A 19,873-nucleotide genomic window follows, 5' to 3' on the forward strand; every position below is an offset into this window, starting at 1 on the left:
TACATAAACATGCACTCGCGTTCAGTATACTTACTTTGTTGCTATGTTACTGTTTTACCAGATTATACATAAACATGCACTCGCGTTCAGTATACTTACTTTGTTGCTTTCATTTCATATTCTTTTTTCATAGCTGTAATAAAATATAAGGAATGAGAAACGTATTCAAAGACACAAATAATGTGTGGAATCAAACTTACAAAGTTTGCAAATTAATCTCTTATGTATATTTAGTTATAACAGAATACTTTGTTAAAAGAGACACTACAGATGTTTGGAAACTTAAAGATATTTGCTTACTATCTTTTTTATACTACACGATGAATAAATATCCAATACAACTTTTAAAGACAGATTTTCTATTTAAATAGGTAATTTTTTTTGTCATTAAGCTTCCAAAATGAAAACAGTCTTCAAATATTTATCTTAAATCAAGACTACTTATACAGAACAATTGTATGGCCGATATCAGTTCAAATATGAACATGGCTCGATAGTTTAAATGAATTTACATGAACATCAAAACTTGTTTTCTTCAAGTAATAACTGCATAAGTTCTTTTACAAATAAAATAAAAAAAACTCACTTTTTTTATTTTTTCTCTTCCAACAGCAACATATGACAAGAATTACAAATGACAAAAAGACTGCAGCTGCTATTGTGGAAATTATAATCATCGTTGATTTAGATAATGGGGGTTTGGCTCCTACAGCTTGAGAAACTCCACCTATGAGTAGTGAAGCAAATTAAATATTAAAAAAAAAAAACTGTGTGGCCTACTTATGCTCATTTCTTCTCATAATATATGTTCGCAGATAACGTGTTCCAGTATAAAACCCTTAGATATTTTGTTGTTTCTGTTTATTTTCTTTATTTTGAATAATAATATATATTGAAGTTTAATGTTTGACAAATACTTAATTGTTGGCTTTTGGGGGGGGGGGAGATATTTTGTGCATGTAAAATTATATCTATAATTGATTCAATTTGTATTTTAAAAAGTGCAGACAAAATCAGGATTTCTTTTACATCACATTTGAGCATGAAGTTTTAATCTTTCCCAAAGATTAAGAAATTCAAATTTATAATAATTATATAAATAATCTGACAATTTATGGTACATAGTCAATACATAAACCTAACCAAAGAGGTCTTTAACACTTACCAATATATGGCTCTGCCAGCTTTTCATCTCCACACCATGACTCGTTGCTTTGAAGACACAATACAATTCGAACATCACTAAACTCTCCATGGTCAGAATCTAAATGTACTTCATTTTCTTCTTTTTCTACAGGAATAATTTTCTGAAATTGCCATTCACTTTCTCCATTTTGCTTAGCTTCCACCTAAACCAAGAGAAACCACCACATTTATATCTTCAATACAATGAAAGTGGGGTCAACACATTTTACACTAATTTCTACACTATTTAATTAACTTGATAATTTTCACACATTTTATGACTAATTTCTTCATTATTCAATTGTTAACTTGCATTCTGTCACAGTATAATTTCTAATAAGCAAACATAAAAACTCGTGTCATTTGGAATATGAATACTGCAACATTTGTGTCTCCTTTCCCGAAAAGCTATTTACTTATCACTTCTAATAATGAAAGAGAATGTCTTTAAACAGAAATTGTACTTGTATGCAAACATTTTTCTACATTGCACTGGAGGGATTAATGTCAAATAATTTCTAACTTTCATACAGTTCTTATGTAAAAATAATTTATATTCTTTGAAAGCAACTTTTTTTTTCTTTAAAAATTTAGAAATTCAAAAATGTAACAACAATTTAAAACAAAAAATGTTTTTAACCCAATGTTTTTAATATTTTGAATACATTTTAAACTTCAAAATTTGTATAAACATCATGTTTTACACAATTTGTTTTACTATTGTGAAAAATGTATTAGAATGAATTCTGAAATTGGTATGTACATGTGCATCATTGATGTGGGAACAAAACGATGATTTTCTATTTTGAAAATGAAACTTTTTAATTAAATGTTTTTAGAGTTAACACAAATAGAACAAGCACAGTGATTACTCATGTTCACGATTTTCCCTTTTGTACTAATTAAATTTCATAGGCATATGTAAAATGTTCATGTGTAACTGATAGCACAAATAAAAGAACTGTTTGGTTTTATTTCTACCTCATGATGGTAATATCTTCTTTCTAATAGCACACATAAAAGCATTTTATTATAGATAAATGGAATTGTCAATATTCTAAAGTTCAAGATTTTATTATGGCCCACATTTGACTAAAAAAATAAACCTTATGGTTCTACATCACAATTTATGAATGAAATAGTTTACCAGAACTAAGCATAAACTTTCACATAAATCAAATATTTGCATCTTAGGCTTCTAACAAAATATTTTCTATGATGCTTGATGGTGTCCTTGAAGTATTCAAAACAAAATTTAAATACAATAGCCAACTTGTAAAGCCTCACAAGTTATAATAAAGTGTACCAAGTATCTCAAAAACCAAAAACAACTTAAAAAATTATCTTATTTTCTTTACTAAGACTTTCTAATGAAATGAGAATAAATTATCATATCTTCTTCAGTGTAAAATATTCTGCTAAATTCTCACTTTTAATATTGTTCTATCATAATGTGATATCTCACCTTAGCAAGTAAACTGAGGCCTGTAGGGTTCACTTGAAAATATACAAGGTATGATTCTCTATGATACTGAGCGACAGCTACTCGAGGCATATCTATTACAGAAATAATGTTTAAGGTTAAGGTAATTAAACTGGTAAAGTTAAAAGTAGTCATAGGAGTGACATATTTCAATGGAAATTGAGGTAAAAATAAAATCAACCACCCTGTTTTTCTTTATTCTACAAACTAACCATACATCTAAAGGATTGTCCTTTTTTATTTTTTTTAGTTGTTAACATTTTGGTAATTTTAACTAAAGCTTGTAATATCTGAAGAGGGGCATTAGCCTTAGGTGGGGAGAATCTAAAAAGGTCCATTATCTTCTTGTTAAGTTTTCAATACATTTGTTTTACAAGTTACAAGGTAAATTCATCTTTGAGAAAAAAAAGTTCACTTTTTAAAAAAAAAAAAAAGACTCCTCCAATACTCTGTAGTGTTGGCTATGCCCTTGTGTATGAATATTAGTCATTTTCAATCATGCATTACAAAATAACTTGCAAAAATATTCTCTAATTAAAAATTATATGTTTGATATCTTATACAGTCAGTTCATGTCATATATGATAAATAACATTATAATGAAATGTTAACATTTAAATATAAATGCAACCAAACAATTGTGCTAGGCTTTGTTCTGAATTATGAAATTGTAATAATAAATTCAACCAAAGGAAATTAAATGCCTTACCTTTAAGATTCACTGCAAAAAAAAGAGAAAAAAAACAAGTATTAGGTATGACCTAAATTTAAAATTTCTAGTTGTAGTAATATCTTATTAATAACAAAGTTTTAGCATTAATACTATTAGTGAAAAAAATGTTTGCCTTAAACTTAGAATTTACTCTAATATTCAGTTTGTAATAAGGAAATATTTGTGAGTTCTGCAAAATTATTGTATTTTTTTTTTTTTTTATATAAATTTATAAAAGTAATTTTCTCCAACATTTACAAAACTTTTTACTGGATATCCTCATTAACAGTAAAAAGTTACCTTTTGTAGAAACAACTATATCTTCAGAGTAGGGGCTATACCCACGTGGATTAACTGATGTCACTTTAAACCTGTAGTTTGTATTTGACTGAAGTCCTAATAAAATATAAAAAATGTACCCATCTAATAACGGCAAGTTCAATCTCCTACCTGAAAACTTACAATACTGTTTATTAAAAACAAGAATAATTCATATTAGACTTAGGATCAGCCAAACATTTATATAAAATGTTCTACATCATTTGTTTTACGAGATAAACAATATTCTTTAAATGAGCCAAGATAGCATGTTGATGCAATAATTGGTATCAACTGAAAACTGTGCCTTTTATTAGTGACATTTTCAGCTTCATAAATAACTTGTAGTAAATGGATAACTTTGCATTTTACAGAAAACAAGCATTGTAGTGCAAATGCTTGGTCACCATTCTTACAAGTTACACTTACAACAAACAACCTAATTCAACAAATGTTATTGCATCTTTCATACTAGAAACAACTGGCATGGACATAATTCATAGAATTTTAAAAGGACAAGTAGGATCTTATTTGTCCATCAAGGATATCCCTTCCAGCTCCCAACTATAACCACTCCTTACTACTCGTGTATTCATCCAATCTTATCTTTTAATTTTCTGCCTCCACCACCCTTGAAGGCAGCTCATACCAAAACCCAACCACCGTGTTTCAAAAGTAATACTGTCTAAACTGCAGATGACTCCTACGCTGCCAAAACCTGAACTTATTACCCCTTGTCTTATTTTTTTCACTGCTGAACACAAAAAAGTTTGATGGATCTATATTATCAATACCCTTAATAATCTAAAACACCTCAATTAAATCCCCTCTGACCCTTCTCCTCCCCAGAGAAAACAAGCTTAGAGATTTCAGTCTCTCCTCATAGGACAATCCCACCATCCCAGGTATCATCCTAGTGGCTCTTCCCTGAAACTTCTCCAACAATTCAATGTCCTTCTTGAGGAAGGGAGCACAAAACTGTACATAGTACTCTAAATGAGGCTTTACAAGTGATCTATACAGTGAAACAATAATATCCCTTGTCTTATATTCAATATTTCTATAGATGCTATCCAAAATTCTATTAGCCCTATTGCTAGCTACAATGCCCTGTTTAGATGACTTAAAAGATTTTTCTATCACAACACCAAGATCTTTTTCTTCAACCACAGTATTGAATGTATTCCCATTTAAATTGTAACAATAATTTGAATTTTGAAAACCTACATGCATCACATTACATTTTGGATAGTTAAACATCATCTGCCACGTATTGGCCCAATGCACCAAATTATCTAAATCTCCCTGCAAGTCTGCAGCATCTTTGATACAGTTAGACACTCCAAAAATTTTAATGTCATTTACAAAACTTCAATATTTTGTTAGTCATTCCAGAGTCAATATCATTAATATAAATCACAAATAGTAGATGACCCGGCACAGAGCCATGAAGCACACTACTTGCAACTGTGATTCCAGTCAGATTTAACTCCATTTATTACTATTCTCTGCTTTCTACCCTACAGTCTACTCTATTTCTATCCAACTTAATAACACTTCCCCCCACCCATAGATTTAATTTTTGTAAGAAGTCTTTTGTGAGGCACCTTATCAAGTTCTTTCTGAAAATCAAGGTAAACTAAATCCACAGTATTTCCTTCATCAACTCTTGCAGTAACATCCTCAAAGAATGTCAGAAGATTTGTTAAACAAGACTTACTGAAATCATGCCAGCTCTTTGATACTATATCAAACTGCTTTAAGTGACTCTGCAGTGCATCTTAAATTACACTCTCCAAAATCTTTCCAACTACTGATGTAAGACTAACAGGCTTGTAATTGCCTGGATAATGTTTATGACCTCCTTTAAATATTGAACTAACATTAGCCAACTTCCAATATTCTAGTACTCTTCCACTACCCTAACTTATAAAAAAAATATTAGCTGGTGGTTCAAATCTTTAAGTTACTTTAAAACACTAGGATAGAAATTGTCCTCTAACCCTTCCTATAAATGTGTGCGTGTGTCACATTGTTATTCAAATGCTTTAAATAAACCATCTTAAACTGAACATAGAGAAAAGTTTAAATTCATAAAAGCAGTTTCATATGGAGTCTGGGACAACATATGTAAGAAGTACTGTATCATATAAAATACTTGTTTGTTTGTATCTATCTTCACAGGAAAGTAGGCCATTGAAAACTGAATTACCTGTAATCTGACATGGATTTAAGAAGTACTATATCAAATAACATATTTGTTTGCATCTATCTGCACAGGAAAGTAGGCCATTGAAAACTGGATTACCTGTAATCTGACATGGATTTAAGAAGTACTATATCAAATAAAATATTTGTTTGTATCTATCTTCACAGGAAAGTAGGCCAATGAAAACTGGATTACCTGTAATCTGACATGGATTTAAGAAGTACTATATCAAATAACATATTTGTTTGCATCTATCTTCACAGGAAAGTAGGCCAATGAAAACTGGATTACCTGTAATCTGACATGGATTTTGATCACGACAGGATTCATTTTTGGAATGCCTTGTCTCAAGGTTTACATACGTGACAAGAAATTCTGTGTTTGAGAATCCTCCATTGAATCCTTCAATCCATCTTAAGGTGATTCTATCAGAGTTAACATCCGTTGCTCTAATACCTGAAGGTCTATCTGGTGCACCTATGAAAAAAGGAATAGAAACATATATCAAGCTAACAGAATTATTATTCTGCTTATATCAGGTATTAGTACTTCATTGTGATGTTCTCACTATTTTATATTTATCTCTTCTTTGGAAACTGAAGAAACGTTCAGGACCATACCAATTGCTTATAGCACCCTGTGCGAGATATAAATCCTGCACCCATTCCCCACAAAAAAATTAATCTACCTTTGCCTTCAAAGATCGAAACTCTCGCCCTAGTCGGTGCTCTGTGAGGGGGCATCATTCGCAATATTCTTGGTATAGCTCTGGGAATTTAATTACGTTATAGGTGTATATTTTTTAATTGTTTTTCAATTCAAGGAGTATTCATGTGTGAACTTTCAAACTGCTTGAATATTATAATTTGATTGAAAGAGATAAATGTAAAAAATTAGATACTTTAAAAATATCTATAAAAGATGTAATGACAGTTTTTCGTTTCTAAGAATGAAGTAAAAATAGATTAATATTAAATGTGTACAAATATTTTCTTACTCTTCCTGACAAGTTTAATTATTGTCTTCTCATCGTCTCCAACCTGGTTCCAGGCCTGACAAGTGTAATCACCATAGTCCGAATCTTTTACATCTCTGATTGACAGGGATCCCACATAAATGTCATTATCCAGGTCTGTAACATTTGTGCCATAATTTCCGTAATTGTCTAAAATACGCCCTTTGAAAAACCACTCAAACGTGGGCTCCGGGTAGGCTTGCATTTTACATTGTAGAATGGCAATTTCTCCCATATCAAAAGCCATGCGATTGTACGTGTGTCTCACGACAGGGGAATCTGAAAATGAAAAAATATAAATTTATTTTAATATATTCTAAGGCTATGCTAAACATATAAACATATTTACCTATAACAAAACTTTATAATACTATTTACATAATGTTTGGACAGCATTTATAACTAACAGTCCTTTTCTGAATTTTATACACACAATGTCCAAAATATTTTGTGTAGAAATTATTAGTTAGACTGTCATAGTCAACCTTGTGGTAGAAAACTATATGCTAATTGAAGGAAATTTTGGGGAATCATGCCCAATACAAATAATACTTAATCTATAATAAAACTTGAAGTGCAAGAAAAAGAACAAAAAAAAACACCTTAAACGTGTGTATATGTTACTTACGTTCAATTCTAAGCATCATTTCAGATTTGGCAGGTTCTCCAAATCCATTCTCAAATTCGCAAGTGTATTTCCCTCTGTCCACAAGAGAAAGGGTCTCTCGTTTTCTACCTGTTCCTTGAAATGTCAGTGTACTTTGCACCAAATAAGCATTTTTGTCTTCTACTTGGTCGAACGTTTCAATTCTAAATACATTGATTTGCCTTTGAATTTCTTGTCCGTTGTGTAGCCAGCGGACCTGGGGTTTAGGTTTTCCACGAGCTTTGCACGAAATGCTGAAACTAGCGTCTCCTTCTTGCTTAATTACTTGTGGCATCAAAGGTATTACAATAGATGGTGGCTCTAACAAGGAAAAATGACGAAATGTCAAACCAACGAAAACTAAGGATAAAGTGTAATTGTAGTTTATACAATGCCTTTAATATCACACACTATATTCCAGATACAGAGCTTATATGTTTTAGAATTCAGTATCTATCGTATTGCAATTTTCTATAGAAATATACCATAGATGTCATTAAATACCAAAGACAAAATGCTTATACAACAGTTTATAATAGTCAATTATTGACATTAAATCATTTATTTTGGCATGTGATTATCCACAACACTAATACAACGGAAAAAAAAACATAGGAACTCGCACGACGTTTACCATGTAGATAACTTGAACAATACATCGCCACGTATCTTACTCCTATCGACTTTTAAGATAATATAACAACTGGACTAGGGACATAGTTGCCAATAAAATGAGGTCATTGAACCCAAAGATGAAATCCAAATATGTTATTCTACAAAAGTGTACAAACACGTTTAAATCCAACCTTCAGGAGACAGAAAAGCCACTAACATAAAGTTATTAAATATTTAATAACTATGAAGTACGAGACTTTATAAATATACTTTATTTTACACCCTTTCTCTGATATAATACATATTTCCACTTCTTTTTTTTTATATGTATACATTTCACATTGTATTACGGAGCCTCGAAAATCTGACCCATGTTAAAAAACAAAGTGTAGCTTTAATCTACCATACACAGACAACTGGATAGCGGATCAGTTTCATGTGCCGACTTTGGTAGTTAAATAATCCTATTAAGTCAAACCCCACCCCCAACTTCATAGTTCTCTGGGGGAGTGGGGGGTGTAAATGTATTACTTTCGGTGATAAGTTACCAAGAAACATAATTGGAAGCAAGTATTGCTGTATATTTTGCTTTTTTTAAAGAAAATATACATTTCATGACTAAGAAGGAGTTTTTAAAATTTTCTCTGCCACTAAGACAAACGGGCCAAGGCGCGAGTGAAACAGTCCTTTCCAATTGTACATAAAGAAAACAAAAAATAGATGTTCACTAACACAGTGCTAAATACATCATAGAACTAAAACCCCTTCAACTAACATGAAAAAAAAAGAAAAATGATTAACTACATGAACATTTCATAAATGTATAAAAAATTGGAGTCAGGTAAACTATATAACCACAACATAAAAAATAACAGTGGTAATAGAATGAAGTTAAAATCTCACTGGAAGAAATAGCTAACTACTTGATAATACAAAGGCATGACTTTTAATAACCATTGGAATATTACTAAAAATAAATTTGCCACATAAATTCGGAACGGTTTTTCATAGTAGATATAAATATCATACGAAATATTCTGAAGAATTCAGTAGTGCAACCTATTGACTTTTTTTTTTATTAAATCACGGAACATTTTGCTATAATTTCTCATTTTCTTGGATATCATGGAAAACGTTTTTGAAATATTTTTTTTTTTAGATATAATCCCTGTCACAAAATACTTTGGGATGAAATTATTCTCCTACACCAACCCAAAACTAAAAACAGAGACTGTTTGGAAACTATAAAAATCAAAGCATACGATCTCTCACTAAACTGTGATAATGGCCCTAACAAGATCAACATTTTTTTGGCAATGTCTGTTCCTCCGTTCATAAACTTGACCAGACTTGATCGCTACCTATATCCTGTCACCTGCTGACACCATTTCAGTGACATTTAATTCCTGTGTCTTTTGTCTTTGTAACGATATATAAACTTTGTATTGCTTAGTACTGATTATCCACCTAACCACTGAAAGCTGGTTTCCCCAGAGCACTCCCGTCCCTCTCCCCACATTTAATCCTTTTTTTGTTGGATTTAGAGATTCCTGTCGCTCTGAAGATCCGTTTGTTAGAAGAGAACATCAGTTCAGAAAACCAGCCATCTAAGGAGAAACTACGTGAAGCCCTAAAATCACAAATTAAAGAGCCCATAACAACTTCGAGCGGGGAAAAGTGGAACAGCGTTTTCCGAGCACTTCCGGTTGTTTTGCAAGGTTTTCCCCGGAAGTCTTCAAATTGAAATTTCTGCCAGTTGTTGCTGTTGTTCTGATCATACCTGAAGAAGGTATGATCCAATGTTCTGTCGAAAAATGTAGTATGTTCCACCATCAAAATTTTTCCTGATGCTTATAAATCGTTGTTTGCCTACCTGTTATTATATTAGCTTAATATGCTTCCTTACTTAAGTTCTCTGTATCATCTTTGAATGACGTAATGTGGGAATAGAAACAGTTTTCTATATTCTTTGTGGATGGCATGATGTATTGGAAAAGGTATTACTACACAAGATGAAAACCTCGAGCAGTTGCTTGTCTAGAATAAAATCATGTGTACTGTATGTTACCATTAAAATTTTGAAAATTCCAAAAGTTATGATTTGTAGGAGTTCCAGTGATCTGATATTTGGTTTGTTTGACAGACCCAACTTACCATGAACCGTGAGATATACGGACCCAATGCTGCCCTGACCAAGAGAATTTTGAGGTTGACAGTAGTACTGGCCTTCGTGGCTCACGTGTACAGGCACGATGGTATAGTTCATCCTTCTGGCCAAGCCTGTACCTTCTTTACCTTCCTTCCACCAACGGTACTCTGGTAACGGCCATCCCGGAGGACGGGCTACACACGTTAGGGTAAAAGGCTGCCCAGCTACAGCCACAGGATTGTTTGGGACGATCTCAACATCTCCAGGCTTATCTGGGAAATAAAAGGCATATTCATTATACAACACATTCATACAGTCTAGATCAGAGATGATTCAATAAAAATACCTATAGACTATAACCTAATTTCCAAACTAATACATACATACAGTATGAGTCGAGAGGTACTCCTAGATTATCTGACTAACACTTTAACCAAAAACTAATACATACATACAGTTCAGTATGAGTCGAGAGGTACTCCTAGATTCCATGACTAACACTTTAACCAAAAACTAATACATACATACTGTTCAGTATGAGACGATAGGTACTCCTAGATTCTCTAACCAATATTTTAACAAAAAGCAATACATACATACATACACTTTAGTATGAGACGAGAGGTACTCCTATGAACTACTTAAGGAAAGTTTAGCCAAAACTTCATTGACAACAAAGAGAATTAGAATGACAATTTAAGTGCAAAAAGTTAATAATAAAGTAAAGCTACCGTTGACTCTAAACATTAGAAAACTAAATTAATTAGCTTCACAATCCTCTGGTAGCATACAACGTTGATAAGAATTATAGAGTTCTTACGTCGTACAAAAATGGTGGTTGTTGCGTTGTTCCTAACTTCCTTCCGACTTCTAGATCCTGATGCTTGTAAGGTGTTGGTAGCCTGACAGATGTAATTTCCAGATACTTCAGCGGATACTGCGATGAGATTCAAAATATCACCACTTTTCCGGAAGAAAGGATCGCCTTCTTTTAACCAGAGCAACGAATGGGGTGGTGGGTTGGAATTCACATTACACTTTATTGATAAAGATTCACCCTTTGAAACCTCCTTCTGGTTTTCAACTGTGACTTTAGGTCCATCTAAAACATATTAAAATAACACAAAAATTACAATATTTACTTTAAAAAAACAACAAATAACATTGGAAACTTTAGGCAGAATGTTAAAATTCAAAACAAAATGACAAAAACATTCTTTGAGACTACTTACATAAAATAGAAAGTTCCAGATTGGCCCGACTTGCTTTTCCAACCCCATTGTCAGCGATACATGTATAAATGCCACTGTCATCTGGCGTTACAGCAAGAATTGTGTGATTGTACGAGTTAGATAGCAAATGGTTATCCTTTGACCAACGAACTGAACGGACAGAAGGACTGGCGATCACCGAACAAGTTAATACAGCATCACTATTGGCTAATATATTCAATGGATTATAAGGTCCAACTGTCACTCTTGGAGAATCTAAAAGGTTGGTAAAGAAAGCGAAGCTGGGTATTTAAAAATTTAAAAAGCACACATGAAAACGCATACATATAATGTTATATTTTATATAAACCTTTGGAGCGCCACCATCTTGCAAATTTTCTAACTAAAAGTTATGTAATCTAAAATAATAAACACGTGTAACTTGCTCCGTACTTTTCTTTTAGATGTCATATTTAATAATTATTTATTGATTCCTAAAAAGTAATAAACATCAGAAATTATAATTTGATAATTTCAGGAAATTTTAATTTGTTGAACTTACAATGAACCTTCAACTTCACGCTGGTTTCAATTTTTTCTTCTTCGCCAATCGCCCGATTCCACACAGTACATCGATAGGTGGACCCATCATCTTCCATTTTTGGTGATATCGTTAAGATACTCGAAGTAGGCTTATCCCGTGATCCTCCTTTCTGTAGCTGACTTTGTAACAGAGTCCCCTCTCGATACCAGCGAATGAGTGGATCAGGGCTACCCCCTTCACTGGAACATGTAAGAGTGAATGGCTCTCCCTCTCGCGCAGTAGGGTTAGTTGGAATAATATTAGGGGGTCCTGGTGGAACTGAAAACAAAGCATTACATTCATATGTATGCAGTTGATTTAGATACACAAACTTATCACATCTATTTTACATACACTTTTGTTTAATAGTGCTTTTATGGACGGTCTTTCAACTTTTGACTAACTTGTATAATTCAAATTTATCAATCTAAGTGCTTAGTTTCGTCAGGGTGCACAGTATTTTAATATATAATTTAGCAAACGTAGTTGCAACTCAAAATTGTGACGGGGGTTTGATGATATTACGTTTAATAGGTCAATCACGTAGCTAAGAATAATTACATCACGAGCATCATAAATAGCGTTCTGCAACCCACTCAGTCCCGAGTCAGATGTAGTTTGTCGAGTGTTTGTCGCCTTGCTTCGTCTCTTCAATGACATCATCGGCCTTGATCTTCTCTCTGCCTCCGGACCCTCCAGACATTTTTCCAGTCTTCATATTCACCATAGTGAAACATGTGATCAATCTTTCAAAATTTATCAAATTCACGCACCTCGGCAAATAATTTATCATGAGCGGGGCGAAGGGAGATATTAATATCCCGGAACACCCCATTTTGGAAAGTTTCTTTTCTTTAAAAACTAAATCCCTGTCACGGATCTTTGTTTTGTTTTTCTGAGTTCTGAAACCAAGCAATTTTAGAAACTCCAGGGCAATAAATAAACAAGAAAAAGGACACTACTTTTTCCCATATAAATGTAAATCATTGCCTCTATATTCTTTTAATGGCTTAATTTAAAACATAGCAATAAAATTCAATGAAACGTTTGCAGTGGTTTAGGATAAACTTTCTTGATGTTTGCCATTATTTTCACTTTTCGGTATTGATAGTCACTTCAAATTGGTCTTAAAATAATTTTAATAGATTAAGATGAAAGTATAATATGCGATGGCATCTTATGCGACACATGACTAAACGGCCAGGTCAAAGATTCTAATGTTTTTGGCGTAGTCATCTTTAATTTCGAGCTGTTTACCGGAAGGAAGAAAATCACTAGTCACCACAAGCCGCCTACATTGCTGTTCTTCACTGAATAGCGGAAACGAGTGTTCCCTTTTAGAACAAGCCAACAGCGAAGTATGTTCAACGACAACACGAACTATGGGCCTTCCGACAAGCAGCTCGACACGATCACCACTAGGCGTCGCTAAGCCAATAACGGTCGAACATTTTGCGAAAAACTAAATATTCGACCCATAATGTGTGAAATACAGCAAAGTTAAAGTGGGTGTAAAGGATTAGAGGTCGTACATTTTTAACTTATGGTGTGTTAACAGTATAACATCTGGATCAGTAAAAAAATTCACACATTATATATTTCCAAATTCATTTATAAATTTTACAAAAAACTAAACTGATGTATAATTATTTTAATTTCGAAATTCTCAATAACGGTTTTTTTTCAAAACTACTTCAGATAAATTGTAGTGTGGAAACGGCTGGCGAGACTAATTAATATAATGCATGTGGATTATCGTATTTTTAATTATAAGTATGATTTGGATGGGAATAACCTTAATAGTGTTATAAAAGAAAGTGATTTTGGTGCAATGGTTGAATACGTTATATAGTCACTGGTTAGACCACATTTAGAATATTGTATTCACTCTTTGGCTTCTTACTTTAGGGAGAAGAGTGAACTGTTGAAAATGGTTCAGAGAAGGATTACTAGAATGATGCCTGGGATAGAGAGATTGTCATACGAGGAGAGGTTGAAATCTCTCATGGGGGGGGGGGAGACCTGATTGAGGTATTTAAGATTGTAAAGGGAATTGATAGTGTTGATGCATCATCATTTTTCATACTTAACAGTGAGAACAATAGGACTATGGGACACAAATATACATTTTGGTAGAGTAGGAGGCATCTTCAGCTAAAACAGTTTTATTTCTCTAACAAGAGTGGTTGGTCTTCGGAATGGGTTGCTTTCAGATGATGTAGAAGCAATAAATTTAAGTGAGTTCAAGAGAAAGCTTGAAAAATATATGAATGATTAGGGCTGGCTTTAAGTGTTTTGATGTATTTATATATAGTTTTAGTTTCGTTTGAAGGATGGAACATCCGAGATGGACCAAGGATCCCATGTTGTACCAAAACGTTATGTTATACTATAGCCTTACGATTTTGCAACTGCAGGCAATTTCATGTAAATTTCGAAACCTTAAATATTTTTTGTACACGCTGACATTTCCTGAACACATTAACAATAAAAGCTGGATTTGAACCTCAAATTATTTATTTGTAATTTATATTGTTTTCCCCTTCCTTTAACCAGTATAAACAATAGCGTGAAAATGCTTGCACTGGTGTAAAATTATCGACTGTACTTACTGAGGACCGTAACTGAGAAAGCCATGTTATGAATGTCGGCTCCACTACCCCCTTCCTTAAGTTTGCATTCAAACTGACCATTGTCTGCGTCGTACTTTGCATGCGAGATAAGAAGGTCGTATCTGCCGTCGTTTGGGGCGAATTCCACTTGATAGTGTGGGTCTAGGGCCACACCACTAATAGCCGCATTGTCTTTTCCATCATTGTTCGTCCTGATCCAGTAATACAAAACTTTTCCTGATGACAGTGCTGGGTTGAACCTACATTGGAGACGAACCGTTTCGCCCTCCACAACATCTTTGTTCACCTTTGGCAACGCATTCACAGAGACTAGAACTGAAATAAAATATAAAAATATAAAGTTACTTTATCAAAATTGTGCTTCTGTGGCAGAAATGTTACTTTACAAAAGCCATAAAAAAAAAAATTAGTTTCATTAACAGTATTCATTAAAATGTTTATTATATATTATATATTATTATTTTTTTATTTGTACATTATTTTTTAATTATAATTTATTTTTTTATTGATAGCTCAGTATTCGGATTTAGGACTAAGCTAAACCCCCTAAACTGGCCGAACACATGAAATGTAATCGGAATTACAGTCAGTAATGCCATTAACAGCGAGGGTATCCAACTGATGAATCAACAAACTCTAACAATTTCTTTGTCAGGAAGTTATATCCATTTAGCTATGATGTTGTTGTTGTTCTCTAGTTATATAGGAAGATTCCTTTGATCAGAAGTTAATAACAGATATTGATTTGTTTTTTGCTTGTACTAAACTGGCGAGCAAAAACATCACTTGTCTTTTGATGATATATTAATCCAAACCGTATAAAACATCACTTGATAATATATTAATCCAAACCGTATAAAACATCACTTGATAATATATTAATCCCAACCGTATAACAAGTGATGTTTTGTACGGTTGGGATTAATATATGATCAAATAACAAGTGATGTTTTGTACGGTTGGGATTAATATATGATCAAATAACAAGTGATGTTTTATTTGATCATATATTAAACCCAACCGTAAATTCCATTTTTAGGCGAAAATGACTTTTTTTAATTCAAGATTGCACATCTTGTCAAATCGTTAATTTTCAATACTTTTCTGTCATCAGTGCCTTACACGTGTGATATTTTCGATGTGTTATTTTTGCTTTGACGATTTTAAGATAAATAGTACTTCTCATTCTGATATTAACCGTATTATAGTTTCGTTACTGCTAATAACAATAAAACAAAGATGATAAAAATATAAAGACCGAAAAAAATTTCACTGACTTTAGGATTAATTGCGTGAGGTACGCGTAACCTTATTTAAAAAATAGAACAGGTTGATTCCAGACTGTACTTAAAGCTTCTTTTGTCGCCAGAACTGCGTCAAAGGAGCTTTCCAAACCTGAGGAAGAAACGCAATCAAAACGATCTGGGAAGACGCTATTTGCTCCAAAAACATTGTTCATCGTGGTTTCACTTTATATTTTAGGTCCCAGAAAACAGTCGTTGGGTTTTATTTGGCTTGAACGCTACTGTTATGCCTAAAGCTTCCAAGACTGATTATTGAAACCCAGTTGTGATGTTTAAGTCTGCTTTTTTTTTTAATAGGTCTCTATATTTCTGAAAATCTGCACACGTGATGATACTTTATATATTCAGTTTACATCAAATTTGAAGTCCAAAATCAGTCCGAAACAGCAAGATAAACATTACCTATGCCACTTGCCGCTGGAAAATAAACAACAACAACCCTAGATCTCTTAGTAAGACTACCAGTAATATCACTCTTCACATTTAATTTCAACCATTTTTTTCCCCATAGTCCCTTGCGGACCGTTGAGCCGATGGCAGATCTTGCTCTGCCATCGTTTCTAAAGCTGTTTCTTACTCTTTGAAAGGACGAGCATGTTTGGTGGGACTGGGATTCGAACCCGCGAGTCGAGCGCCTTATCCACCAGGCCATACCGGGCCCAATTTCAACCATAAACGTAAGCTACACAACTTAACTTTCTGTGCGCGGCTGATAAGGTTTTTACCTTTATTAATTTTTTGTGCTGATTTTGCACCACGCGTGTATACACACTTCATATTTTGTGTCCGTAGAGCAGCAAAAGGTTTTTCATTTTGTTAGAAATGGAACTTCTGTTTTTATATACAGTGTACACTCAACGAAAGTCATTAATTTATGAAGTTTTTCAGTCTTAAACAATTTATTGATCACTTGTACACAGGACTCCATAATCTCTCCCCCCTCGTTGTTGAGTCTATACCTTTCAATATAGACGTACATAATATAATGTTAAATTTATCGCGTTATAATTATTTTAATTATGACTGCTTTTGCACTATGAAAAAAGCCAAGCAATGAGAACAATCTGTTTATGGCCACCACTGCTACGCTTGATAGCACATAAATAACTAAGAACAATGATAAAAATCATACCTGTATCAAAAGAGTAACAGTAACAACAATTAAACAAATAACGATGTGTCGTTGTTTAGAAAAAGTACTGACAACCGCACAAGCATATCGATTTTTGTTTAAATATATGAAAATACTAATTCCAAATATTTTATAACAATCGACATTACCTTATATGCTTTTAAAATATAGTGTACAAACCTTCAGATTAATCAAATCAACATTACAACAGATTTTAAGAAATCCTCAAAAAAAGAATATAAAATTAAAATAGTTGAACAATTTTAAAAAAAGGGACACATTGCGCTAAAAAGTTAGTGCAAAATAACATCTAAGGTTTAATAATTAATATATATATATATTATAAGTATTCAAAGTTCAGTAATCATAACCTAGCAAGGCGTGACGGAAATTATAGGCAAACTTCGATCCTTGTGTAACTTGTAAGCCTAAAACAAAATATACGATTTATTTGACAAATATACTAAATGTACCTATGATTTTTTTTTCTACCATGAACTACAACGTGTTTTAGTGTTCGTAGCGTGACGTAGTCCCGCCTGTTAGGCTCTACTGGAGGGATTATTATTATTACGATATCTATTTCAATATCTATTACTGGAACAACGTATCAAAACGGTAAAAAAAATCGCTGTAATCAAAGCATGGCCTGTGGTGCTACTACATTACCAAATGTACTAACCACATATTATGAACATCTGTTGCTCTACTCAAGACAAGAAGTCGTTAGACGACAGGATATCAGTGTATAGTTATATAACTAATTCTAGTAATACTACGTGTATGGTAGACACCTACTGGACGTATACCCTAATTTAAAACTTCCTTTATCTGTCCTGAATGTTCCTTAATGCGAGCCAAACGACAAGATTGTGCTAGAAAATACTAGAATTTATCAATTTTTGAAAATTAGTTTTCTATCGACACTTATATAACTAAAACAAGTATTTATTGTGTTAGCTCGAGATATCAGAGCCATAGAATGTTTTTTATTTTGATGGTACTCTTCTTGTACCAAACACACGAATACTTAATTATTAGAAAGATCTACTAAAGATGGATTTGTAATTATACTTATATATTATTACTTACTATGTACCAAACACACGAATACTTAATTATTAGAAAGATCTACTAAAGATGGATTTGTAATTATGCTTATATATTATTGTAAAATACTTCGTTTTTTTCGTTACATTGTAATGGCCAGAAATTGGAATTTATGTCATATTTCTCAGTAATAATACAGTACTGTCTTCGGTAAACTGTATTTGATTTGAATTACATACTTGGAGTTTTTGGTATGATTACCTCTCAGTGTTAGAGTGCTTATGCTGCTTAGTAATATAGGTGAATACGAAATGTTTTTCTACTGCTGTAAGTGTTACTTGCACTCAAAGAAAACGCCACATACAGAAATTTAAACTATTGATGAATGTACCAATAATATAAATTCCCCTTACGCTCATTTACTGGTTAAACATAAATAAATATATTAAGAATACCTTGTTAATTACACGAAGGATCCAAACTGATGGAATAAGTAAAAACAAATTTGTACTGACTCAGATGGTCTAAAAATTAAATTAAATATCACTTTTTAAATAAAACACACCCCCACCAAACAGATCAGCAGTTAAGTTGAAAGATTATAACGCTAATATCCGGCGTTCAATCCCTGCGGTGGACACAGCACGTAGCTCATTGTGCAGCTCTGTCCTAAATAAACAATAACACTGTATGGTATTTTAGGCTTATTTTCCCATTTTCAAGAAAGGAAGTGAAAAAAGCTAATAAGAAAATTGCTGTTAACTCTGAAATAATGAAATAAAATAATGTCTGTTGATCTCCGAGTCAAGTTTTTTAGCCTAGGAAAGTATGTTTATGGCAAACTGGTTTCTGCTCTTTGACACAGCATTTCAAAATTATTCCGTTTCTGTTTTTTGCACCTTGTTAATGATGGCAATTACCAAATGGAAAACCGGCACTTCTGACAAGAGACTTGAAGCACTCGGTGAATCAGGTAAAAGGTTGACGGACTCAGAGGTTGACCTTGAGTTCTGCTATAGCTTGCTGGGGGCGACGTAAAACCCTCATAAGAACTACTTGGGACCGGTCTACCAGGATTAGGAGATGGTAGTTAAAAGAATTCGTTGATCAATAAAAGAGAAGCTGACGTGTGACGTGGCACTCAGAGCCACTGCTGTGAAGAGAAGCTCCGGGGATCCAATAAAGCCTCTTTATCAACCATGAAAGGTGTACTAAAAATAGAAAGTCACGAATCTCTTTGGTCGTCAGAAAGCATCGATTATTTCACTGAACGTTAAATAAAGAAACTTATCCATATGTTTTTACTTTTACCAAATAGCATGCGTCTACAACCACACGAGTTAGTTGTACCTACGGCTACTTGGGTAAGGAAGCACATTGAGCTAATATAATAATAGATGGGCAAACAACGGTTTATAAACGTAAGGAAAAGTTTTATTGATGGTGCAACAACTACATGTTTCGACAGAACATTGGTCTGTCTTCTTCGGGTATCCGTGACTAATTTTAAAACGAATTTCTACCACACAAAAGTACCTGAACATGTCTCGCGTCGACCAGTATTAGTACATTTACCAAATACAGTAGATTAGGGCATAACTAAAACGTTATCATTATGAATTTATAGA

General features: G+C 33.1%; 1 protein-coding gene across 1 annotated transcript in view; it reads right to left on the bottom strand.

The window, feature by feature from the left end:
* Positions 1 to 19,873, bottom strand: part of LOC106470174 (hemicentin-2-like) — a 76,136-nt gene that overhangs the window by 10,758 nt on the left and 45,505 nt on the right. The window contains exons 2-15 of the mRNA XM_013930704.2: positions 14,739 to 15,074; positions 12,106 to 12,405; positions 11,565 to 11,819; positions 11,153 to 11,434; positions 10,338 to 10,604; positions 7,551 to 7,889; positions 6,905 to 7,201; positions 6,199 to 6,384; positions 3,681 to 3,776; positions 3,378 to 3,389; positions 2,651 to 2,742; positions 1,166 to 1,349; positions 587 to 727; positions 100 to 133 (exon numbers count right to left, since the gene is read on the bottom strand). Of these exons, the coding sequence (XP_013786158.2) occupies positions 100 to 133; positions 587 to 727; positions 1,166 to 1,349; positions 2,651 to 2,742; positions 3,378 to 3,389; positions 3,681 to 3,776; positions 6,199 to 6,384; positions 6,905 to 7,201; positions 7,551 to 7,889; positions 10,338 to 10,604; positions 11,153 to 11,434; positions 11,565 to 11,819; positions 12,106 to 12,405; positions 14,739 to 15,074 (2,821 nt within the window). The remainder of the gene's footprint in view (positions 1 to 99; positions 134 to 586; positions 728 to 1,165; positions 1,350 to 2,650; positions 2,743 to 3,377; positions 3,390 to 3,680; positions 3,777 to 6,198; positions 6,385 to 6,904; positions 7,202 to 7,550; positions 7,890 to 10,337; positions 10,605 to 11,152; positions 11,435 to 11,564; positions 11,820 to 12,105; positions 12,406 to 14,738; positions 15,075 to 19,873) is intronic.

Source organism: Limulus polyphemus, unplaced genomic scaffold, assembly GCF_000517525.1.
Source record: "Limulus polyphemus unplaced genomic scaffold, Limulus_polyphemus-2.1.2 Scaffold3858, whole genome shotgun sequence".
In the NCBI taxonomy this organism is placed as follows: Eukaryota; Metazoa; Arthropoda; class Merostomata; order Xiphosura; family Limulidae; genus Limulus; species Limulus polyphemus.